General features: G+C 32.9%; 5 protein-coding genes across 6 annotated transcripts; 3 read left to right on the top strand and 2 right to left on the bottom strand.

The window, feature by feature from the left end:
* The first annotated feature begins 206 nt into the window (after nucleotides 1-206).
* LOC106667515 (ras association domain-containing protein 8) lies at nucleotides 207-11,122 on the top strand. Of its 2 annotated transcripts, XM_024227994.1 has the most exons (12): nucleotides 207-484; nucleotides 605-752; nucleotides 5,322-5,432; nucleotides 5,491-5,718; nucleotides 5,776-5,862; nucleotides 5,956-6,072; nucleotides 6,143-6,259; nucleotides 6,341-6,480; nucleotides 7,189-7,330; nucleotides 7,398-7,527; nucleotides 9,941-9,958; nucleotides 10,051-11,122. In XM_024227994.1, exons 2-12 carry the CDS (start codon nucleotides 681-683, stop codon nucleotides 10,149-10,151), a joined length of 1,263 nt encoding a protein of 420 aa, XP_024083762.1. In that variant the 5' UTR covers nucleotides 207-484; nucleotides 605-680; the 3' UTR covers nucleotides 10,152-11,122. The 2 variants fall into 2 exon arrangements, with proteins under 2 accessions (XP_024083762.1, XP_014250988.1); XM_014395502.2 differs by lacking the exon at nucleotides 9,941-9,958 and having other exon boundaries at nucleotides 213-484; nucleotides 10,051-11,119.
* A 531-nt stretch (nucleotides 11,123-11,653) lies between these two features.
* LOC106667514 (2-oxoisovalerate dehydrogenase subunit alpha, mitochondrial) lies at nucleotides 11,654-16,095 on the bottom strand. The gene is made up of 9 exons (XM_014395499.2): nucleotides 15,922-16,095; nucleotides 13,332-13,502; nucleotides 13,077-13,272; nucleotides 12,859-13,020; nucleotides 12,657-12,801; nucleotides 12,395-12,598; nucleotides 12,170-12,341; nucleotides 11,997-12,091; nucleotides 11,654-11,817 (listed from the first exon to the last, which is right to left on the bottom strand). Exons 1-9 carry the CDS (start codon nucleotides 15,976-15,978, stop codon nucleotides 11,754-11,756), a joined length of 1,266 nt encoding a protein of 421 aa, XP_014250985.1. The 5' UTR covers nucleotides 15,979-16,095; the 3' UTR covers nucleotides 11,654-11,753.
* LOC106667519 (transmembrane protein 234 homolog) lies at nucleotides 15,984-17,214 on the top strand. The gene is made up of 5 exons (XM_014395508.2): nucleotides 15,984-16,214; nucleotides 16,287-16,435; nucleotides 16,495-16,561; nucleotides 16,618-16,710; nucleotides 16,773-17,214. The coding sequence occupies exons 1-5, from the start codon at nucleotides 16,196-16,198 to the stop codon at nucleotides 16,838-16,840; spliced, it is 396 nt and encodes a 131-aa protein (XP_014250994.1). The 5' UTR covers nucleotides 15,984-16,195; the 3' UTR covers nucleotides 16,841-17,214.
* On the top strand, nucleotides 16,926-21,139 carry LOC106667513 (cilia- and flagella-associated protein 45-like). The gene is made up of 9 exons (XM_014395498.2): nucleotides 16,926-17,021; nucleotides 18,458-18,656; nucleotides 18,720-18,857; nucleotides 18,912-19,072; nucleotides 19,131-19,320; nucleotides 19,879-20,052; nucleotides 20,129-20,518; nucleotides 20,736-20,905; nucleotides 20,980-21,139. Exons 2-9 carry the CDS (start codon nucleotides 18,462-18,464, stop codon nucleotides 21,038-21,040), a joined length of 1,479 nt encoding a protein of 492 aa, XP_014250984.1. The 5' UTR covers nucleotides 16,926-17,021; nucleotides 18,458-18,461; the 3' UTR covers nucleotides 21,041-21,139.
* A 749-nt stretch (nucleotides 21,140-21,888) lies between these two features.
* Nucleotides 21,889-22,760, bottom strand: LOC106667518 (trafficking protein particle complex subunit 1). The gene is made up of 3 exons (XM_014395506.2): nucleotides 22,505-22,760; nucleotides 22,240-22,449; nucleotides 21,889-22,178 (listed from the first exon to the last, which is right to left on the bottom strand). The coding sequence occupies exons 1-3, from the start codon at nucleotides 22,601-22,603 to the stop codon at nucleotides 22,056-22,058; spliced, it is 432 nt and encodes a 143-aa protein (XP_014250992.1). The 5' UTR covers nucleotides 22,604-22,760; the 3' UTR covers nucleotides 21,889-22,055.
* Between the last annotated feature and the right edge of the window lie 243 nt (nucleotides 22,761-23,003).

Here is a 23,003-nt window from a genome sequence, read left to right as displayed (position 1 = left end):
CAATTAACATATAAAAATATTATGTATGTAGAATTAATTTAAAAATAAATTTTTTAAAAAATCACTAACCATTCTGGAGTTTACTGAATTACTGCCCGAAATTCTGTAGAACCACTGTCGTGGAATTTGGTAGGTGCCCCTCCCACAAATGGGGAAGTACTTTCCATTATCAGTTTGAAATATTGCAGAACTTCGAAACTGACAGCTGCATCTTGTCCAATTTAGCCCATAACAACAGACCCTTACAAATTCCGTATTTATTTTAAATTCGACAACCGTGCAAATAGTTCTGGGGCAGTTTATACCTTATAGCAGTTTGTTTCCTCTAGTCACTGAAGGTCAAAGTCAAGTTTTTTTTTTTGTAATTCAAAACAAGACCTTTCGGTAGTGTAATAACAGCCCCTTTTAACAATTATCACCGGGCTTGTTTTCACACATTAGACATGGCTTAAACGGCGAAATAGCCTATTTTGAAATTACAACGGTAAGTGGTCGCCCTTGTTTTCAAGTTTTAAACGCGTTTTGACAGTTCCGTTTCCGTGGCCTACTAATTATTTGTCCCTCCGTCTACCCGTTGGGTTTTATATTCTTCTCGACATTCTAGGGGATGGGAGATGATTCAGCAGGACGGAGGATCCCTCGCCCGACCTTAGAGTGGTGAAGAACTTAACAGAAAAAGTATGGAACTTAAAGTCTGGGTGGAGGGCATCCAACGCATAGTGTGTGGAGTTACAGAATCTACTACTTGCCAGGTGATTTAAACGTCAAAACTTATAATCAAGAGGAAAAATCAACCTATCAAATTTATATTTATTTATCTTGTTTGTTGTAATCGATTGCTTAATCTATCCTCGAAAGTTGTTGAAATGAAAACCAATTTTGTTTGTTTTACTTCTACCTTTATAAACAGTGCAGTTTTTGATGTACTGAAAACAACGGTGTTCTCATGAATCTTTCTTTTTGTTTTTTGAGACAGTTGGTTAACTTAAATGTTGGAACGCAATATCGGGTGTATGTTCTAATCAGAGGCATGAATTGCATACACAATGAGCATGTAAATTGATCGTCTTATTACACATTCTGCCCATGAAATTTTCAATGTGTTTAGAATGTTATGTTGCTAATGCACCGCCAATAGATCTTGTCCTTAAAGAAAGGGTAGTCACCCGCCAAAAAAAGAAAAATGAGACAATCGATATAGGAGCAAGCCAAGGGGAATAGACTGGTTCCGAAGCACAACTGGAAAGGAGGTGAAAGAGTCCTTGGAAAAGATGACAAGGGCATCATGGCAAGAAAGATGGACAAACAGCAATAAGGGTTGGCTGATATTCAAACTTTTCCCCAGCATCGAAAGGAGACAAAAAGCAAAATGGCTACACCCCGACGACTGGACCACCCAAATGCTATCAGGACATGGAAACTTCGCAAGCTATCTCCATAAATTTAAGAAAAGAGACAGCCCTTTATGCTCCGTTGCATTGCAGCACTGAAGAAGACGCCGAACATAAACTCTTCAGGTGTACCAAATTCAATGCAGAAAGAGAATGTTTGCTAAAAACCTTCACCTCAGCAGAATGGCCACCTAATCTCCATAAACTAGTCTGTGATACCAAATCATTTGCAGAACTAAAAGCCTTGCCTCAACTACGCTTAAATGAACACGTCCCTATTTATTCTGCTTACTAAGTCTTAAATATTGTTATTTTTATTTTATTACCGTTAGTTATTTATTTATTGCATAATTAAACATAGGTTTAGGCTGTTTTCCTCTTCTTAGATAGAAAATTTTAGATAATATAAATATATAGAAAATAAAATCGCGAAAATGTAAGTGTGCAAGGGGAAATCAGCTAGGGAAGACCTTTTATTTTAGGTTTTAAAATGAAAATATTGTTCCCTCGTAAACCGACCAGCGGTCTTGCCTGTAGGAAAGATTGTTGGGATGTAATTTTATCCATTTATTTGAAGTCCCTTAGATTTATAAATTCGATTAACTTAGTTTGTCCACCGGTGTAGGGTCTTCTCAGGTACGGCGGGGTGGTGGAAAGGGAATATAAAGAAAAGTGTGTTTAGAATAAAGATTTATTTATTAAATCATCACCAGTAAATCTGTTTAGAATCTTTGTAATTCAAACAACTTGAGCAAGTATCATTGTAGGTTGTAAATTTCATGCTGTGGTGATACTGCATTCTTTAATGGCTATCGCATTCCCTGTTAAAGTCTGCAAGGCGGTTTAAACAACCAGTGTTTAATGGCATAAAGTGTTCCAAGATAACAAAAAAATTATAAGCTATAAGCAGCAACAAAAAGCTTCAGTGAATCATTTAAGCCAATTTTAAATTAGACTGAAAAGTACATACATGGTCACACAGTTGTTCTGTTTTACATTCCCATTAATTCATCATCACAGGTCAAAATAATAAGGGGTTACTATGTATGATAGATTCAATTGGTTCTACTCTATCAGCATAGGCAACGCGAAGAACAAGACCGAGCACCCATCCTCAGTAGTCAGGATTCAGCGAACCTTTGCTTGGCATTCGGCAAATCCCGCATGGCTAGATCCACTTAGACAAAATGAAAATAAGGAAACATAGAATTCACTCATTGGACATGAACAATCCAAGAACCTTTCTAGCAAATTTTGGAAAGAAAAAGCAGTGAAATGCATTAAAGGAAGCAGGAAAAAACTTTGAATACTGGGTTCTTGACAGGACTGCGGACTGAATGGGCATTTCAAGAAGATTGTTATAGTCCACACGCATTTGCAGATTCTGCAAGGAAGCAGAAGAAACACCGACTAACTGTGGCACTTGCCTGCAGGAGGAAGTATTATGGGATATACAACATAACCATAGAAGAATTTTAACCATTGAAACCATGCTTAATAATAAAGTTTATTGATGAATTAAGACTCATCAATGCCCTATAGCTCTAAAAAGGTACAGTATATTACTCACTCTACCGGGTAGAGGAAGATATATTCCATTTTGTCGCGGTATGCCCCATTCTATCCCCTATCGTTTGTCTGTCTGCATTCGGTGAAAGAACCGTGTCAATGGACAGACTTATAAAGTTGCTCAACGGCCCAGATTGGACGCATTTAGTCAATTATGCAAAAGAGGCCTGGGCTTATCGAAATCTAATACTAGATGAATTTAACTAAGTAATTTTTTTCTTTTTTTTTTTACAACTTATCTCTCTTCCCCCGCTCTGTCTCTTGATATTTGATACCTCTGTTTCATTGATTTTTACTTCTCAGTTTTGTGTCCTCTTTCTGTTTCTTTATTCTGTTTTGGACTTTAATTTAGTTTATATGTCTTATTTTATGTATTATTCATATTCTGGTTATTTTTATTAATATACTACCGATGCATTGGTAAATATTTAGTATATTTTTTTGTTATAAATATTACATTTAGCATATCATTGTATTTATTTAGCTTAATGCATTTATATGTTTTCTTTATAGGACTTAGTTAATAATTAATCCAAACTCCAGCAGACTGTTACCTTGCCGAATTAAGTTTATTTTTTTGTTTGAATTGTCTGTAATTTTTATTTTCTTCATGTGTTTGTTCAATAAACTTATTATTATTATATTACTCACTCCAAATGTTACATCTATATCTAATCTACATTCTGTAGACTGACTCACTTTGTGAACTACTTGCAACCACTAAGATATGCTTTTTTGGCTGTGGCCCCTTTTGACAAACCTACACATTAGGCTACTAGCAAATTTACCTTCTTTTTTGTCATTTTTTAATTCAATGCTCTGTTGGTTTCTTGTATATCTAAAATGACAGTTATGTCTGTTATATTATGTATTATAGTATCTTCTTTTCATTAAATCAAGTACTTGTCTCAATCACCTGAATTTCCCCTAGAAATAAATTGGTATATATGCTTGTGTGTTTTGAGTACCTTTCATCTCTTCTAATTCTTAATATTCATGTAAAAACACTGATCATTGGCACTAGTACATTAGCATTTTACAAACTTTGAAACTTAACGGCTTCAATCGGCACAAGGTTAGAGCATTGACACAACTCATGATGTAAAAGTTACTGGTTTGAGTTCGGAACTGCTGAGATTCAAACCCAGGGTTTTTACAAATAGGCTTTTTTTACAAAAACACCGGGACCCACCAGGGCAGATATGATCTCCACTGTTGCAAATCCTTAAAACAAAAACTTAGAAACTCAGATTAGATTAGGTTTGAATAGAAGTCATCCTTTTACAACCTGCGCAACCTGAGTAGGTCAATTGTGCATCTCGATTGTTGACTAGAGCTCCTCATTAAGCTTAAGGCTATTTATTAGATCCCGATACTTTTTCCAAGACTCCCGTGTATATCCTTCAGCTTAGGCTTTTCCTACCCAAGAGCTGCTTAGGACATGCTCCAGTCTGTCTTCTTCTTCTTGGCAATATCTGCACAGGCTTGACTCTGCCACCCCAAGTCTATACACTTTCAGAGCCTGCAGTGTCCAGTAGGCAATCCAATTTCTAACACATCCTAGGTTTAGGTTCTGCTGTTTGTTTCTGAGATGGTCCTTTAATGAACATTTTAACATGCCTTTGTCCTGGGCTACATTCCTATTGTATGGAGGATTTTTTTTTTTTTTAATCCATTATCTGAGGGATCCATGTTTTTAGCAGTTTGATGCTACAAAAGGATTCAGATGTGCCCAGGTACCCAGAAAGGGTAATTATTGACAGAGCAGTAATGCAATCCCAAACATCTCTGGATTTATCACCAGCAGTAATAAACCTCAGTGCTGCCTGGCTGTCTGAGTAGATGGTTATTCTTCTATTAACATTGTCTAGCCTTTTAATCTCCTTGGCACAGTGTTCAATAGCCAGACTCCGCTTGAAAGAAGTGGCATATTAACTAAGGCTTATATGAATTCCTTGGTTTATTTCTATAAATACCAGCTCCTGACCCAAACTCGCTTTTGGAGCCATATGTATATCTCATATGGCCATCATTAACTCAGATAAGAAACAACAAAATTATCTTCCACTGTAGAAGAAATTGTGTGAGAGTAAAAGTGGCTTATAATTTGACGTAACATTAATACACCTTAAACATTATTAAAGGATTAAAAACAAAAATAAACAAGAGATTAAGTCGTTAATGCTGCCTAGACATAAACAAATTGTGTTGTAACAACTTATCTCATTTTCATTTTCCATCCGTTCATCAGTAAAAGGAGTTCATAATTATTCAGTTAAATTAGTCATTAATCGTTAAGTGCAACATTTATCATAGAAATATAATAATATGTTAATGTTTTTATAATAAAACAAATTACAGGATGTTGTTTATGCACTGGCACACGCTACTGGTAAAACTGGCCGTTTTACTTTAATTGAGAGATGGAGGAACAATGAACGTCTATTAGCTCCTCAAGAACACCCTCTCAAAGTAATACCCTCATACATATTTTTTTAATATATTTTTTTAAATATAAATTCGTTACAAGGTTGTTACAAAATGGGGCGAATATAGCAGCGAAGTACAGCTAATCCTGCAGCGTTCTGGTGGCTGGGGCACTCCTCAAGCTACCCCATCCGCCTCGCCTCAACAACAAATAGGATCCTCGTCTCATTACTCGCCCACCACCAATCAGGCGAAAAGATCTCTAAACTTCAGCCCAACCAAACGCCTCCAAGTTAAACATCAAACACCTCTTCCTGATACTAGTCAACAGGTATTTCTCAAAAGATGTATAACTTATTTTTCAAATTGGTAATTCATTTTGTTTTAGAATAATAAAAAAGATAGAGGGGAATATGCAATGTTAAATACCTTGAAATACGTGTCTCCTGATAAAAAGTATGCAAACATTATTAAGGTAAAGGTAATTGGACGTTTTTTCCCTTGTATTTTAAAAAGGACAAGGATTTAAAAAAAAATGGAATATTTATCATGTTTTATTTTATCATAGGGTTATAATGGAGGAAAAGACGAGACTGTCGTCTATAATGCTCAATACAGAGACCTTGTCAGGCTTGTTAATTACCAGAGAGAGAAACTTTCAGCACAACAAGCTGAACTTACTAAAGTACCCTTTCACTTTTCCTTTTTCCTTAGTATTTTCATTATATTTATTTTGTATTTATTTTTATTTGTAGTTTGACGCAGAAATTGTATACTGGGAAGGCAAGACACGCGAACAGCAGCACCAGATAGAGTACGTGAGCCAAGAAGCAGCAAGATTTGAAGCAGTTGCAAATTCCAATGAACAATTGGTATACTTACAATTTGTTTTTATTATTTTTTTTTATTTTTTTTTATTTTTTTTTTAATCTTTGATATGTTTGTTACTCTAGCTTAAAGCTTTGGGTTGTGTAGAAGAAGAGAAAGAATTAGTGCAGCAACAGGAAAGAACACTTAAGTCTGAGCTAACACTATTAAGGTCGAAATTAGCCAATTGTGAAACTGAACTTCTCCAATGTAAAAAGAAAATCAGGTAAGATTTTCATCTTCTATCATTAAATGTTTTTTACAAGAAAAAATTGTTTTTATTATTAATTCACTACTTTCTTGGTCCACTTGACCAATTAATACATGACAATTAATTAAGGCTTTTAGTTGAGATGAAAAAACGTTAATGGCACGAGCGTCGAGAATCAAAATCGATTACACGACATTTGAAAAATGGCAAAAGGAGGGAAAACTCATAAGGTGGGGTTGAGATGGGGAGTTGATGTCCGAGTGGATCGAGGTCACGATAGCTCAGGTGGTAGAGCAGCGGTGTATCTAGCCGAAGATCGTGGGTTCGAATCCCTCTCGTGCCATTAACTTTTTTTCATCTCAACTAAAAACCTTAATTAATTGTAAAGTATTAATTGGTCAAGCGGACCACAAAATTAGTGAATTTAATGAATTAAAATGAAGTACACTTCACTAAAGCTCTCCGTCGCCATTTCAATTGTCGTCGAGAATCCAAACCGATTACACGACATTTGAAAAATGGCAAAAGGAGGGAAAACTCATAAGGTGGGGTTGAGATGGGAAGTTGATGTCCGAGTGGATCGAGGTCACGATAGCTCAAGTGGTAGAGCAGCGGCATATCTAGCCGAAGATCGTGGGTTCGAATCCCGCTCGTGCCATTAACTTTTTTTCATCTCAACTAAAAGCCTTAATTAATTGTCATTGTTTTTATTATTTATTACAGAGAACTATCTGAGGAGCTTGAAGCTGAAGAAAGAGGTGAAGTTGCTCTTTTGGCTGAAGTTGAGCGATTGCAGAGGGATATCGAGCAAACAAAGACTAGAGCAGAGCTTACAACCCATTCTGCCGAATCTTTACGATCTCAAGTGATTTTCCGACCAAGTTGAAATTGTATCGCTTACTCGTTTATTTTATTATTTTTTCTCCTTGTAGGTAATGTCGTTAGAAACAGCAATAACTGACAAAAAGAGGCAGGTTGAACGGCTCGTGTCTGAAATGAAAGAAGCCAACCTTCAGTCTCTTGCTGCCGCACCACCAGAAGAATTTAAAATGCTGTTAGAAGGTATTGATCTGAATTATTTAATTCCACTATTGTGTTTTTTATAGCCATCACACTTGTATAGCACTATTAATTTTAATTTAATTAGGAAAATGTTTAAAATTCCTTGATTTTTTTGTCTCTATGACTGAGAATTCTATAGACTTGTAATAAGAATAACAGGTATTGGGTGTGTACATCATTTTTTTTTTTTTCCAAATTTCAACTTTCGTCCTTATAAAGGTGTTTGTTTATTACTTGCTAGTCCTGTTAGCTCTTGGGTGGGAAAAGTCCTATTGAAAGAGATTGTTAAGAAAGGGGTACTCAATCCCAAAAATCAATTTAGAATAAACAGCGACATGTACAACATAGAAGCAGATAAAATTCATTATTTACATACGAGTCCAATCTCTCTCATCAACAGTTGCCCCACCATCCTGACCTTGCTCTTAACGATTTTTACTTGTTCTACTCCCTAGTCAACCACTTAAAATTTAGAAAATGTTTGTACGAAAACGCCATGAAAATTGGACTTATAGATTCTTCTTATTTGTCATCAGACTTTTACAATAACGGGAATTGCAGTATTTTATATAAAATAAAGGAAGTTTTTTTTTAATTAAAAATAAAGCATATTTATATTTTGAAAGTTTGTCTGTTTTATGAAAAACAAAAAATACTTATGCGCACACTATAATCGACAGTCGATTATTCAGACAAAACAACTCAAACAAAAAACTATAATCACAGAATATATTTCAGTACAACAACTAAAGTATTTTTAGTTTGGACAAATTTAGGGTTTATCAGAAAATAATTGTTTTTTTGGGGGGGGTTTTTTCAAAAAGTTAATCTGTGATCAATTTCATGATTGTTGTCCTTTTTGTAAATAACTTTCTCAGTTTGAAAGCCTTAAAAGTTCTGTATTTTGCTTTCTGGCAATAGAAATTCAATTTTGTCTATGTACTTTTAGATCAGCATGATCGATGAAATGAGAAAATATTTTTCTCTGTCGGCCATGGCTTTCAGTTTTCCTTTTGTTTCTTTTATAGGAATAGGCTTGTTATTGCTGTGTGTTCAATGTGTCAATGAATTGAAACAGATTAAGATAAAGTGATCAAAGTAAGCCACCAATATTGGTCTGTTGTGCATCTCCTTTGTTGTATAGCACTTCTGATTATCCTTAAAGGTGGCCATTCACAACCGCTCCACTGCCATTTGCTCCGATCATCACCTAGTGAATTATTTCCTCAAAACGGATGACGATCTCTTGTGTTATGCTGCTGTTAGTTTATATATAAAAAGCAAAAAAACCGAAGAGAAAATGGAGTAAGAAGTAGCTCCTGAACAGAAGCCGTAATACCCACATTGATGAAAGATCTTTCCCTTGAACCCGCTGATTGGAGGAACTATTTAATTGTCCACCACTTTCCATAAACATGGTAACCTTTTGTACAATTCAATCACCTAAACAATAAAATCTTGATTGGATGTCATTGCCAATAAAGAATAAACGTTTTTGACTTTTGAGAATATACGATGGAGACTGTGCAAAAAACAACATGGATTTTCCCATTCATGACCAATATTTACGCCAATATTCCACCGTTTACACCAGGTTTTCCCATTCATGAACGCGCCATGCCGTCACGCCTTAGATGTTTGGAGTGGCACAATGGAGTTTGGTCAGGTCGAATATTCAGCGCTGCTCAGCATGCCAGTTCAGTTTTCCATTGACGGGGTTTTTGGAACGGCGTCGCTCCCTTTGGACGGTTGGGAATGATCATGAATGGCCACCTTAAGGCTTTTTACCAGATCTCAAAGCTGTTTCAAGGACTCATGTGTAACTTTCAGGCTTTTCCTCTCCTAGGAATAGGAATGTTAACTTGCACCAGCAGAGCCCAGGCAAGGAAATTTTCCCAATGTCTGTCATCGAACCACCTTTTCAAATGTAATATGTCAATAAATAACAAATGAAGCCTGAAGGGTTTAAAGGGTCAATAATTTTTATACAATTAAATTTTTAAAATTTAAAAGAACTAGGAGGATTCTTTTGTATTTTAAACTTTCAACAATCAAATCAGAGAGTCGAAAATATATGGTCTACTTGAAGTACTTAAAGCAGAATTTTTCCTTTTCCAAAATGCAGACAGTATTAAGCACAGGCTTTATTTGCACATTGCAGCATGTAGAAATATATAATTTAGATTGTGTTCAAAGTCTATTGGTCCTGAACGAATCAGGTAAGGAAAAAGTCTAACATTATTCTCAGATGAACCCAATAAAATAAAACATATCTGTGTAGTTTAATTAAACTGGCAAATTTTAAAACAAATTTGTTCTTCCATAACCAATTTATAAAATTGAATCATAAAAATTTAATGGGTTTACATTCTAAAACAAATGAAATCAATCAAATTTCATGCTTTGACCTAAGGATCGACATTCTGTCTCGGTAAGGCTCAGCATTTATTAGACAATTATATTAATAAAATAAAAAATCATATGAAAAAGGCACATAAATAAAGATGTGTATTTTTATTACAGGACCACATAAACCAGGCAGCGTTAGGAGAATGATCGGCTCACCTCGGCAGCTTGAAAATGCCGTACCCACCAGTAAAAACCCACATGGTGTTTGGGTTTAATTGAAATTCGCCTTTAAGGCATGATTTAAAGTTTTAAAAAAAGTAGACAAATCACTGCATTTATAGATGATGTTTGATTCACATTTTTTGAGAACGTTTATCCACAGCACTACTTTTTTTACCAAATTTTTGTTCTCTTCAAAATTATGTAAATTAGTTTGTAGGTTTTTATTAACATATATTATTGTTTAAATTGACTGATGATGTATTTATTTGGTCTTTCAAGATACAAAAGAACCGACCTTTTGCCGTCATTGTGGCGCAATCAGGTTAAGTTGGGTTAATTTGCTTATTTATTGACTTAGATCTAAATGCTTTGGTAGTAATTTTATTTCATCGTTGCATTATTTTTACTAGCCTTTTTCATTAATTTAAAAACAAATTACCAAAAACAAAAAATCACACTAGTCCACAATTAATTATGCGGCATCTTGACACTATTATGCATCCCTTTCAATTTTGAAAAAAAAAATCCATTTTTTACCCTATTAAAATTCTAAAACTGCTCGTAAAAGTTTTTAATCTTAAATTATTTGCTAGAGGATTAATACTGACAAATGGAGAAGTCTAGTAAAATAAATAAAACTAAGTAGTGCCATAAAATAAAAATGTGCTTTAATGTTTTATAATAGATGGAAAAAATATTGTGATTTGAAATGGAATTCAATTATATTACATATATATTTTATTACCCCCCTTCAATTTTACCATATCGACTGTATATAACAATTAATAAGGACCTTTATCAATTTTTCCCATTGGAAGATAAATTTAAAAAAAGGAAAAAAGTCTTTCTTCGTTATTACTTTTAAACTTTATTTATAATACACCTTAATTTTTTTTTTAAATTATATTTATTTTGTTTGTTAATATTAATTAATATGATACTGAATTTGTCAAAGGCCAAATCATTATAAAAGATTATTCATTTTGTTTTAAGAACTTCAAACAATTTCTCTATTATTTTAGTTGCATTCAACTTATTAAACCTTTAGTCATTTAATAAGGTAAATTATGTAAGTTTCTATTTCATTAATAGAAAGAAAATTGTTCATTATTGATTCCTTTCTTTACACCTTTTCATTAATTATACTATGAATTGATCAAGTATTAAGAGGAATAGTATTATGTTCTTCTCATTTTGATTAGACCCGTACGAGTGCTGCTGACCATAAGAGCGAATGAAATCTTAGCAATTGGGTCATATTGAACCAGGGAGAACTGGAAAGGATGCTGGAGATAGCATCCCTTGTAAGGTGGAACATTCCAAGTCTCTCCCTCTCCCCCCTTACTCACTCTCTCTCTCTCTCTCTCTCTCTCTCTTTTTCTCTCTATATATGTCATAAGGTAACAATGAGAGGTTAGGAAGTAAAGAAAACAAGAAAAATGATGAAAGAGTCAGCGTAAAATGAAAACTACAAAATATTCCATTTTATGCGTAGTAGGTCAGCAATGACCACTAGATGTACGTTAGCTCATAATATAAGTACATTACTTTCATATTTATTTATAACATTTTATTTCAAAAATATATATATCATAATTAACATGATTCAAGATCTCCTCCGATGGTATTTTTGTTAATTTCGCTAATTCAGCCTCTTACTGAAGGGGATAACAGTCTGAATATTTTTCAAGGTGTTTTCTCATATATTCTTTCTGCTCCCTGAAACAAATAAATAAAATTATTAAAGAACATAACAAAAAACACATTATGGATTATTATTATGATTTTTTTAATGCATTAAAACGCTCCTTTAAAAAATATATATATATAATAAAAAACATTTCGTTTAAATTTTTATCAATTAATTTTTTTTTTAATTGCAATATTAAATTATTTACATTAAAATGTCATTTTCACTTGCTAAGACATCAGTGAACATTTCAGTCCAGTTGGGTTTCTTTACTTTTTCTGCTCTTCCGAATCCTTTCAGGATCTGAAAACCAAAAAATTGTAAATAAAATATTTGATCTGACAATTTAAAAAAATTAATAATATAAGAGTTATGCATTACAATGGATTTAGCCTCTTTTTCGCATTCACTTTGTTTTTTCTCATCCCACAGATTCTTTCCATGGAGGTATTTAAACGTCCTTACCATAGGATTGTCAGTCTGTACCCATTTTTTTACTTCTTCCGCTGAGCGGTAAGCCGAACTGTCGTCAGATGTACTATGATGACCAACCCTTTAAAAAAAAATGTTTAAAAATGTTAAATTTTAGTTTTAAATTTGTCCCACCTGTATGTCATTGCTTCAACAATAACAGGTTTGTTGTTAGAAAGGCAATAATTTCTAGCAGCAAGAGTGGCATTGTACACGGCCAATATGTCATTACCGTCAACCCTGATTGATGTGATTCCATATCCTTGGCCTCTACTGACAATACCGTCACCTCTGTATTGTTCTTTAACCGGCGTTGAAATTGCATAACCATTATTTCTACTGTAAAATAAAATGTATGAACGATTGAAAATCCCAGAAAAAGTATGAGAATAATTACCAAAAGAAAATGACCGGGCATTCAAGTGTGGCTGAAAAATTAAAAGCAGCATGCGCATCTCCTTCGCTTGCAGCACCATCTCCAAAATAAACTATAACGCATTTTCCATTCTGAGCTCTTTTAAAAGCATATGCTGAACCAACAGCTACAAAACATGAGATAATAAACTTCTTTTTTTTTTATTTTACTAGATTTTTTTTACCTTGTGGCATCTGTGTAGTTAAAGGAGACGATATTGTAATAAAATTATGAACTTTACTTCCGAAATGGCATGGCATTTGTTTTCCTTTTCCTTTATCCAAATTATTACCGTAACATTGATTCATACATTCTTCAGGAGTAAATCCCCTCCAAAGAAGAACTCCTAATGAACAGATAATTAAGTTTAAAAGATTTTTTTTTTCAATTTCATTTTATTACCAGTTTCTCTGTATTGAGCGTAAACCAAGTCTTCATTGTCTAACGCCGCTGCAGAACCTAGGTGAGAAGCCTCTTCTCCGTAACTTGTCATATAAAATGATATCCTACCCTGTCTTTGCGAATCGTATAAAATTTTATCCATCACGTTTAATGTGACCATTGTTTCGTACATTTTGACCAGTTTCGCATCATCTATCTGGGTAAATTGATATTCAACATTAACACCAATAATGTTAATAATTTTTAAAGGAATACCTTAGGTTCTTCATTTTTATTTAAAACTTGGCCAGATAGGTCGAGCACCCTATAACTCGGAATTGTCTTAACTGTATCGGGAGAAAGAAATTCCAGGCTGGTGGTAAAGTTTTCATTTTTGTTGTCTTCAGCTGCAGCTAAGTTTACAGAAAACAGTCTTCTAGTTATTGCCTAGAACAGCGCAAAAAAATTATTCAAGGAGTTGCATTTTTTAAGAAAATTAATAAAAGTTTCGAATTCTAAGTTAAATTTTGATTTGTGTAAGTAAGATCAAAAGCGTCTGCATTTTTATTACAAAATGTATGGTAAGCGGCCATTTAATGGACCGAAAAAGGGAAAAACTGACACAGAAACCAGCCGAATCTGTAAAGAAGCAGAGACATTAGAGCATGTCCTTTGTGACATCAATGCTTTGGCTCGGAAACGGCACAGCCTCTTCAGAGAGGCAAATATGTCGCCTGAAGAGGAACCACAGAAAGCCCTAAACTACCTTAAAGGTTGTGTACTTTCAATGAATACAAATAAACGAAAATAGAACCCATAATAGATCTTTTAGGTCACATTGGAAGAACTGGACTTTTAATCGACCAGTGATGCCGAGAAAGGAAAAAAAATTATACACAAACTTTTGTCTATCAAATTTGATTAGTACTCATCATTAAGATTTGAAAAGTATTTTAATATATTGAATTTGAATATATAAATTCCAACAATGCATAAATATGGGGCTCAAAAAATTGAGTGCTTATTTATTTTTTTAAATACAAACACCCAATAAATTAATTTGTGATTTTTGTCATGTGATATGAGCTATATTACTTCTAATATATAACAAGTTGGCACTTAAAATTTTGAGTTAAGTATAAATTTCTCTTGTGCATGGGCTGCTGTTTAGTTTTATTCTTGTTTTGTTCTCTTAAAGATGTTTATAATAAACACATATCAATATTTTTGCATTTAATGATTTGGAAGATTAAACCACGTGACTGATTTTTAATATATATTCAATTCGAATTTTAACAACAAAAAGCCCACTCACCACAAGGTAATTTGTCACATTTTTTGACAATGTATATCATATAAAGTTCTAAGTTAGACTGATTTTCATAAGTGGGATTTATTATCCGGACAGCTTTAATCGTTGCAGGATTACACGAATGAGAAATATGTCAAATAACTTGTGACTATCAAATTTGGCTAGTAGTTAGATTATGTCAAATAATTAAAAATTAATTTATCAAGTGTTTGTTAAAAAAAAAAAAACTCAATTATTTGAGTCCTATATTTATGCATTGTTGGAATTTATATATTCAAATTCAATATATTAAAATACTTTTCAAATCTTAATGATGAGTACTAATCAAATTTGATAGACAAAAGTTTGTGTATAATTTTTTCCCTTTCTCAGGGTCACCGGTTGACTAAAGTCAAGTTTCAAATTCTAAGGTGAACTTTGATTTTCATAAATGAGATTTATTATCCGAGCAGTTTTAATCATTGCAGGATTACACGAATGAGAAATATGTCAAATAACTTGTCTATGAAAAAGACAAAAAAAATTTAAATTTAATATATAAATTCCAATAATGTTATAAATTTAATACTCAAACAACTGAGTTGTCCTTTTTTTAAATACAAGCACTCGATAAATTAATTTTTGAATATTTGATATGTGATATGAGCTAAATAACTTTTCATATATAATAAGTTGGCAGTCAAAATTCTGACTTTGGTATAAATTTGACTAGTGCGTGCTTTTTAGTTTTCCTATAGTGTTACTGTTAAAGATGTTTTAATAAATCTATATCAATATTTTTGCTCTTCATCGAGTGGATTTAACGTATGTTCCATTCTAATTGTAACAACAAAATGCCCATTCCATGACCACATAAACTGTCACGTTTTTTTATATTGTGTATCATTGCAATCTCAACTTGTTTCTTTTTTGTTTTTATGCAAAATAAACTCAAGTTTCAAATTCTAAGGTAAACTTTGATTTTCATAAATGAGATTTATTATCCGAGCACTTTTAATCATTGCAGGATTACACGAATGATAAATATGTCAAATAACTTGTCTATGAAAAAGACAAAAATTTAAATTTAATATATAAATTCCAATAATGTTATAAATTTAATACTCAAACAACTGAGTTGTCCTTTTTTTAAATACGAACACTCGATAAATTAATTTTTGATTATTTCAGTGATATGAGCTGTATAACTTTTCATATGTAATAAGTTGGCAGTCAAAATTCTGACTTTAGTATACATTTGACAAGTGCATGTTTTGAGTTTCCCTGTAATGTTACTGTTAAATATGTTTTAAAAAAAAGTATATCAATATTTTTAGCACTTCATCGAGTGGATTTGACGTTTTGACCTGACTAAATGATTGATTTTAACATATGTCCCATTCTAATTTTAACAGCAAAAAGCCCATTCGTCACAAGGTAAACGGTCACTTTTTTTTGGCAGTCTCATCTCAGTCGCAACTTGTTGATTCTGCCAAATTTTAACCTACATTTTCCCAATAACTTCAAACCCAAATTGTAAATTTAAATAGGTATAATGAAAAAAAAAGTCAATACCTTCGATGTTCGGTTTCGAAACAATTTCGACAAAACTGTAACGTATCTGACTGACATTGTTAAATTTACAGTAAAATATATATTTTAGCGGAGGAATCAAGAATGTGATTATGAAGAAACCCTTATCGAGTTTAAGACGATTTATGTAACGTATTCTTTAAGGTTATACCAATCTATTGGAGTAAATTGGAATGTACAACTCGTTTTTTTGTTTTTTATTTTTTATTTTTTTAAATGGGTCAGTGACGTCTAGTTTTCGTAATAAAATAAAATAATGACAACATCCAATTTCGGTATGTACAATTAAGTTTTAAAGAAGAAAAAAACTTATTTTATATAATGTTATGTATTTTTTTTTTAAATAGAATTAATAAAACTCGTACTGGTTGGATTTCTGTGGGGTACGACCAATGTTTTCCTCAGAACAGGTTCCAAAGGAGTGGAGAATGTCAAAGGAGACAATAACGTATCAAAGACGATAAACGAAATTGTATTTTTAGTAACGAATCTTAAGGTTTCCAAATCACCAGTAAAGATCCAAGCGGAATATTAATAACTTTAAATCGTTTACAGTACATCGTACCGTTCCTGCTAAACCAGTTGGGATCGCTCTTGTATTTCGTTACACTGCAGAGTTCAAGTACGTCGATAAAGAGAAAATTTAAAAATGAATTCATTATTCCCATGCCGTTTCAGATTTGACTCTGGTCGTGCCATTCGTGAACTCTTTGACTTTCGCCGTTACGGCAATCACCGGATGGGCTTTCAATGAGAAAATGCCAGATAAGAGTAAGAGCTTAACAGCTTTAACAATTTTTAACTTTTTTTTCATTAATTTTCCTTTGTTCTAGATTCGTTATTCGGATTGGCCCTGGTAACGCTTGGAATCGCCTGTTTTACCATCAATTCTGTCAATTGAAAAATTAATCAAAATATTGTTCCTATATATAGACAAAAAAAAAGCATTGTATTGTTTTGTTTTTTTGGTTGTTTATTTGTTGCCATGAAACAGCTGAAGTTTCAATAATTGTTCTAGAACAGTTTGGATGTTTGGATTCATATTTAACTTTTGATTATTGGAGTTATACATTATTTTAAAGGTAACTTTTTTCTTAATTTAAGCTACGTATAGATGTATTGTAAGAATTATACAAATGACTTTTGTATTTATAGTTATAATTTTTTTTTTAAATATATTTGCCCTTTAAAAAGCAAAATGTTCCTTTTGCACATCTATCTTAAGGGCAAAACAACCCTTTATGAATCTTGGCCTCTCAATAAGATTATGTGTTGGACATATCGACCAATTTTTTACTCAAGAATAATCCAGATCTTGGTATGGTCTGCATGAAAAAACATTCAATTGTTATCTGCCAAGCTGTTGACCTATTTCAAGCTCATCTTCAGGGCAAAACAATCCTAAAGATGTTTACAAATTGACATAGTTAAGTTTTTAATCAATGGTTTTAATTTTATTTGAAGATAGGCTCCCAACATTGCTAAGAGCTATCAAACATTTATTAAAAACTTCCTGTTGTAGACATCATCAAGAATGTTTTACTCTGATTATGACCTTAAATAGGGCAGAAGCTTGGCAGGCGATTGAATTTGCTTTTTTCGTCCAAACCATATTGAGATCCATATTATTCATCAATAAGTTTATGCCAGAAGTATCTATCATTTGCGGCTGCGAGCTCATAGAATAATATTCGCATCATTGCGTACACCATCAATCCACTTAGCCCTTCCAACCTCTATGGAGGGGAATTTTCTCTTTTCACATTTACTTCTTTGTTATTCAATCTTCGCCATTCTTTCTTTTATATCAATGAAAATTTTTCTTTAAAAATAAAGAGATTATTTTTGTCTTTCCTGGGGATGGTGCAAGTATGAGAATCATACTGGGCATATGAGGGTTTTCTACAGCATAATTTTTGTGTTCCTGAAGATTAAGCTGCTTTTCATATATGTTGAAAGGTTAAGGTAGCTACTATTAGTAGGTATGATTCTCTTGGGATATGGTTTTAAAGGAGCTAATTTGGAACCCAAGATAAATAAATTTGTTGACTCTCTGAAAGAGAACAAAGAAAAAACTTTGAGCTCTTGACTTATCCACAGTATTTTAACGGACGTAAAGCGGTTTTATTGGTGGTACATTATTAATTTGAGGAATTCTTTTAGATCCTCTAGTGTTCCTGACTATATACATAAGATATTATTTACGTAGCGTTTCCAAAAAATGACAGATTTAATTAATGTATTTAATTTGAAAAGAATTTTTTGAAAGTTATTCATGAATATTTCGGTACAAGCACTATTTTGAGTTTGCATTGTACACATTGACAACAATTTGGCATTATTCTGTCTATATTGTATTAAAGTAAGATGTCCAGCTTCACATTGGTTTGATAGGCTTAGATAATCCTGATAGTTATGGTAAGTTCAAACAGTGTAGGTGCGTTCAAAATATCTTTTAGTGTAAATCATAAAAATTGTAAACCCATTAATAAATTTAAAATGTTTTGCATTATTGCAGAGGGATGGTGCTTGAACATAAAACTGAAGATCTTAGTAAATTTTTAAACCCTGGGGAATTCATTAAAAACGGGAAAAGGTATGTACGAGTGGTGACTCATGACAGTGTCAGAGATCTCATAATACCAAACCCAAATGCTAACTTGAACACGGCTGTCTATTGCCCAGAAGAGCTTAAAGAGCTTTCAAACAGGAAAAATGTATGTTTTTTTTTTTTTTACGATGATTGTAAAATTGTCTAAATACCGTTTGTTTACTCGTAGTTAGGAACAGAGAACGTAACAGCCTTTTCCAAAAACCTTAAAGAAGAAAGGGAAAATGAAGCTAGAAAAGCAGCTTTTAGAAAGAAGGAATTACAGTCTTATCCTATTTATAAAGAGTACGGCCCAAGACTAAACAAGGCGAGTTTATAAGCTACACAATGTTTACTTATATTTTACTGACTCAAAATTTAGTTAGAACAAGAAGCAGAAGCAAAAGCGAATTTCCTCTTAAACCGTGCAAAAGAAATAAGGGAGGAAGACAACGACAAGATAAAATTGTGCAATAAATTAATACTAAGCACAAAATGCCATGCCATTCGGGATGCACAAGTTGCAGAAAAGCAGACGATTCAGTATGTTCTAGCTTTAATCATTATCAATTTAATAAATTAACCACAACAAATTTGGCAGGAAAGAGTTGCAAGAAGAAGAAAGGAGGCTCGACATGATGATGGAACAAGAGAGGAAAAGAATGTTGGCAAAAGAAATGCTGGACAAAAGCGGTGACCACGAGAAAAAAGAAGCCTATAAAAAGGCAATTACCGAACAGGTCCAAGGAAAAATTCTCGAGCGGGAGATGGAAGCAGAAAGACTTATTGAGGTTTGTTCGTACAACTTTTGCAAAAACAAAACTGCTAGTACATTATCTACTCCTACAACATATTTATACAATCTAAAAAAAAAAAAATATATCCTGTTATTATTATATTGAGAAAGCATTAGAAATTGTTTTGTTTTGCATATTTATTAATCTTGTCATCTCCAATCATCCTGATTTGCCCATTTTTGCTTGTTTTATCTGACAGGTGTTTTTTTGGCTTTTCTGGAGTCATAACTTCAGTGGTGGGTTTGACTGGCAAATCAACAAAAATAAGGTTGATCGGAGATGAAACTATATTATTCAGCTGGCAAACCTTACAACATAAAAGATAAATTTAAAAAATGAAATACAGGGGATCACCGTAGCTGAGGGGTTAGCATGTTGACCATCGACTCATAGACCCCGTTGTTAGATTCCCATCACCCCCCTGGCTATTGTTTTCAAAAAAGCCTTCCCCCCCCCCAAAATATATATATCTCATTACATTCCTTCGCTAATATGCAAAGTTCATAAGGCCATTAAAAATAAATAAACTAATGCATATTTGTTTTGACATAGGAAATGAAAATTTTGAATGAAACAGCAATTCAAGGTCAAATTAATGAGCTCCAACTCATGCAGAAGAAAGCTGAGCAGCAAAAGAAAATGCGAGAAGACTTGAATAGAATCAATCAAACCATGATTGAGAGAGCGGATAAGGAACGAAATCAAGCAAAACTCGCTGACTTGAAAGTAAGGATTTTATTCATTGATTAAATATATATATAATATTTTTAAAAAATTAATTATAATTATGGGCAAATTTTAGATCCAAGAGTTTATGAGACAGAAGGCAGAATTGGAAGACATGCGTGAAAAAGAGTTACTAGCTGCTAAGACAGAGAGGGAGAAAGAGTTAACCAAGCTAAGAGCAATGCAGCAAAAGGCTCAGGATAGAGAGAGCGAAAAAGACGCACTCCGGGCTAAACGTAGGCAAGAAGAGGTGGAAAGAGAGTGGCGTGAGAAAGAAAAACGCGTCAAAGAAGAGAAACAGATGAAGATGGATAAGCTCAAACAGGAGAGAATGAGACAGATCGAAGAGAAAAAAAGAACCCAAGCCATAGAGGCTGAGAGGGAGCGTCAAGAAAATTTAAGGCTGCAGGCTGTAGAACAACAAATCGAGAAGAAGGAACAAGAAGAAGAAAACAAAAGAAAACAGGTGAATTCTGTGCAACTAAAATATTTTATTAAAATATTTGACTTTTTTTTTTTAAGATCTTCCCTGATTATCACATTTTACCCATTTTTACAGTTTTCATTGCCAGCCATGTGAAAATAGGTACCTCATGATAATCGGGATGATCATGATCACACTGTCACCTCACAATGTTTCACAAAATAATTTTCATTTCTTACTTTATTATATTTAATTATAGGGTCTCGAGAAGTATAAAGCCAGCCTTTTAAAACAAATAAACGAAAAAGAGTATGAAAGAATAAAAATGAGAAAAGCAACATATGAAGAAGGAATTTCAGCAGCGATTGAGAGACGCAACCACGAAGATTTCTTGAAAAGCATAATTAAGAAGAAATTAAATGCTATAAGGTATTGTACATTATTTAAATGTACAATAAATCTGGATAATTTAAGTAAATACTAATTAACTGAAATCTTTCCAGGGTAAACAACGTGCCTGAAAAATACGTCGAAGAAATAGAAAAAAGACTTAATATAAATTAAGATTATGGTTTGTTATTCCTCTTGCACTCCAACTAATGTTGCACTAAACTTACAAAAACACAATCTAAAAAAAAATAAATAAAACAATCTGATAATATGCATTGCTTGGTGTTGCCTTTTATGTAAGAGTATTGAAAACAAGGCGACGGAGTTTGGGAAGTTTTAAAAATTGAAATTTGTGTATTCAATGGTACACGTTAGAGTTAAGTAGATGGCCAATAGAGGAAGTCAAAGTAGGTCTTTCGTTCATCATTGTGGCTCATGCCTCTCCTCTTACGTCAGTCCTCTAAATTTTCTTTCCTCGTACGATCCCTAATTAAAGTAGTATACTTGTTGACCATCTTGACTCGAGAAATCAGTGATAACTCCAAGACCACTTCACACAGCCCCTGTTGGATTTTCTCCAGGTCATGCTACTTCCAAGCCGTACTGTTTTTTCAACGGCAGGTTTCACTGTGAAATTAATTTGTTTACCCATCCAAGACTTGCTCTTAGTTAACCCCCAACGTTTATGCTGAAAAAGTTAGTCAAGTAGTGAACTTGAAATGGGATCAGCTCCTTTGAAATTCATTCTTGCACATAAGCCATCGCATCCTTGCTCTACCTCGTCATTTGTACAGTACAGTTTTGTTAACTGACAAAATTTATTCACACACTGGAGAATCTGTAAGATATTTTCTCATGACTGTGAATGTAGGAAAAATGAAACAAAATATTATTTTCAAACAATACAAATTCTAAGCTTTTTTTAATGATAAAGATACAAACTAGAAGTGGCACTATGATAAGTCAATAGTTTATTATTATTAGTTTTAATTTTGATGAAAATCAGGAATAATGAAAACAAAAATTCTTACATAAATATATTTTATCACATATAAAATTGCTTATTTACAAGTGTTCTATGACGCGAGAGCTTTTATGTTCAATATTGTATATAATTTATGCTCATATGTCATAATTGTTTTATCAAAAGTATATAACATTTTACAACTTACATTTTTTTTTTTTTTAATCATAGAGGTTTATATGCCAGTGATTGTTTTATAAAAGCATCCAATTTCTCTTTGAAAAGATCACTCTTGATCGGTTCGTCAAGACTGCAGACAGGATTTTTCACAACGTACTCAACGTATATCTGTAAAAGGATCAAAGTATTCAAAAAGATTTTATAATGATCGGGTTGGAAATAAAAATACCTGGCTGTACAATTTTCTAATGAGATCTCGAATGTTGTGCGCATTGACATCGGTGTTCAGGACGAATTTCAATCCGGTCGGTGTCTCGAGGAAGTGCAGAGCGTATTTGTTCGTCTTATAGCATAAAAACCCTTCTTTCATATCAAGCGGGGAGATCTTAGCGACAAATGACTTTATCGAGAACAACATCCCGTACATTAACTTGGCCTCCTTGAACAAAAATTCTCAAATAATTTTTTTACTTAAAGGATTTTTTTTTACATACCTCTTCCCTGGACATCCCTGATTGCTTCACTCTGAACCATTCTGTATAAAACAGCAAATTACCACTTCTGTCAAATATGTACAGATTATGAATTGTCATCGCTTCACAAATATTATGTAATATATATTATTTTAAAATAAAGGGTTAAGTTTAAAACATACAACAGAAAAAATTGAAACTTGGTAATGTATTTCTAATTCTGAAGAAATAAAGCATAAACAAACTTTTGATAAAACACTGCGAGAAGGTTCTTTTATCGATAAAACAATTACATCGATCCTGTTTACCCTAAATTTTCTACAGACCCGCTATTTTCCGGAAAATTCGAATTGAAATATTTAATTTATTTTTAATTTTCTAATTTGTACACTCCAGACAGATTTATTTTGGGTTAAAACAAACATAATTCGAATAATAATAAATGTTGCAATTTCATTTGACATATACATAAAATTGATTATCCCCTTATTATTTGAACTTAATAAATATTTAAAAAGTG

This window comes from Cimex lectularius, unplaced genomic scaffold, assembly GCF_000648675.2.
Source record: "Cimex lectularius strain Harlan isolate CLEC.00 unplaced genomic scaffold, Clec_2.1 scaffold74, whole genome shotgun sequence".
Lineage (NCBI taxonomy): Eukaryota > Metazoa > Arthropoda > Insecta > Hemiptera > Cimicidae > Cimex > Cimex lectularius.
Note: the sequence above shows the minus strand (reverse complement) of the source record. Positions and strands in the feature narration are given on the sequence as shown.

Excerpts from the sequence above, each read along its gene's own strand:
- LOC106667515 (XM_024227994.1), top strand. The coding sequence starts at position 681 with ATGGAACTTAAAGTCTGGGTGGAGGGCATCCAACGCATAGTGTGTGGA. Across the intron at positions 5,719-5,775 it reads TTCCTGATACTAGTCAACAG|AATAATAAAAAAGATAGAGG; the intron begins GTATTTCTCAAA and ends ATTTTGTTTTAG. Across the intron at positions 6,073-6,142 it reads AACAAGCTGAACTTACTAAA|TTTGACGCAGAAATTGTATA; the intron begins GTACCCTTTCAC and ends TTTTATTTGTAG.
- LOC106667514 (XM_014395499.2), bottom strand. The coding sequence starts at position 15,978 with ATGTCAGTCAGATACGTTACAGTTTTGTCGAAATTGTTTCGAAACCGA. Across the intron at positions 13,503-15,921 it reads TTCGAAACCGAACATCGAAG|GCAATAACTAGAAGACTGTT; the intron begins GTATTGACTTTT and ends GCGCTGTTCTAG. Across the intron at positions 12,342-12,394 it reads GTTGAAGCAATGACATACAG|GGTTGGTCATCATAGTACAT; the intron begins GTGGGACAAATT and ends TTTTTTTTAAAG.
- LOC106667519 (XM_014395508.2), top strand. Across the intron at positions 16,436-16,494 it reads TTTTAGTAACGAATCTTAAG|TACATCGTACCGTTCCTGCT; the intron begins GTTTCCAAATCA and ends AATCGTTTACAG. Across the intron at positions 16,711-16,772 it reads TGAGAAAATGCCAGATAAGA|ATTCGTTATTCGGATTGGCC; the intron begins GTAAGAGCTTAA and ends CCTTTGTTCTAG.
- LOC106667513 (XM_014395498.2), top strand. The coding sequence starts at position 18,462 with ATGGTGCTTGAACATAAAACTGAAGATCTTAGTAAATTTTTAAACCCT. Across the intron at positions 18,858-18,911 it reads ACGGCCCAAGACTAAACAAG|TTAGAACAAGAAGCAGAAGC; the intron begins GCGAGTTTATAA and ends CTCAAAATTTAG. Across the intron at positions 19,321-19,878 it reads AAGCAGAAAGACTTATTGAG|GAAATGAAAATTTTGAATGA; the intron begins GTTTGTTCGTAC and ends GTTTTGACATAG.
- LOC106667518 (XM_014395506.2), bottom strand. The coding sequence starts at position 22,603 with ATGACAATTCATAATCTGTACATATTTGACAGAAGTGGTAATTTGCTG. Across the intron at positions 22,450-22,504 it reads CAGGGATGTCCAGGGAAGAG|GAGGCCAAGTTAATGTACGG; the intron begins GTATGTAAAAAA and ends TTTTTGTTCAAG. Across the intron at positions 22,179-22,239 it reads TTAGAAAATTGTACAGCCAG|ATATACGTTGAGTACGTTGT; the intron begins GTATTTTTATTT and ends ATCCTTTTACAG.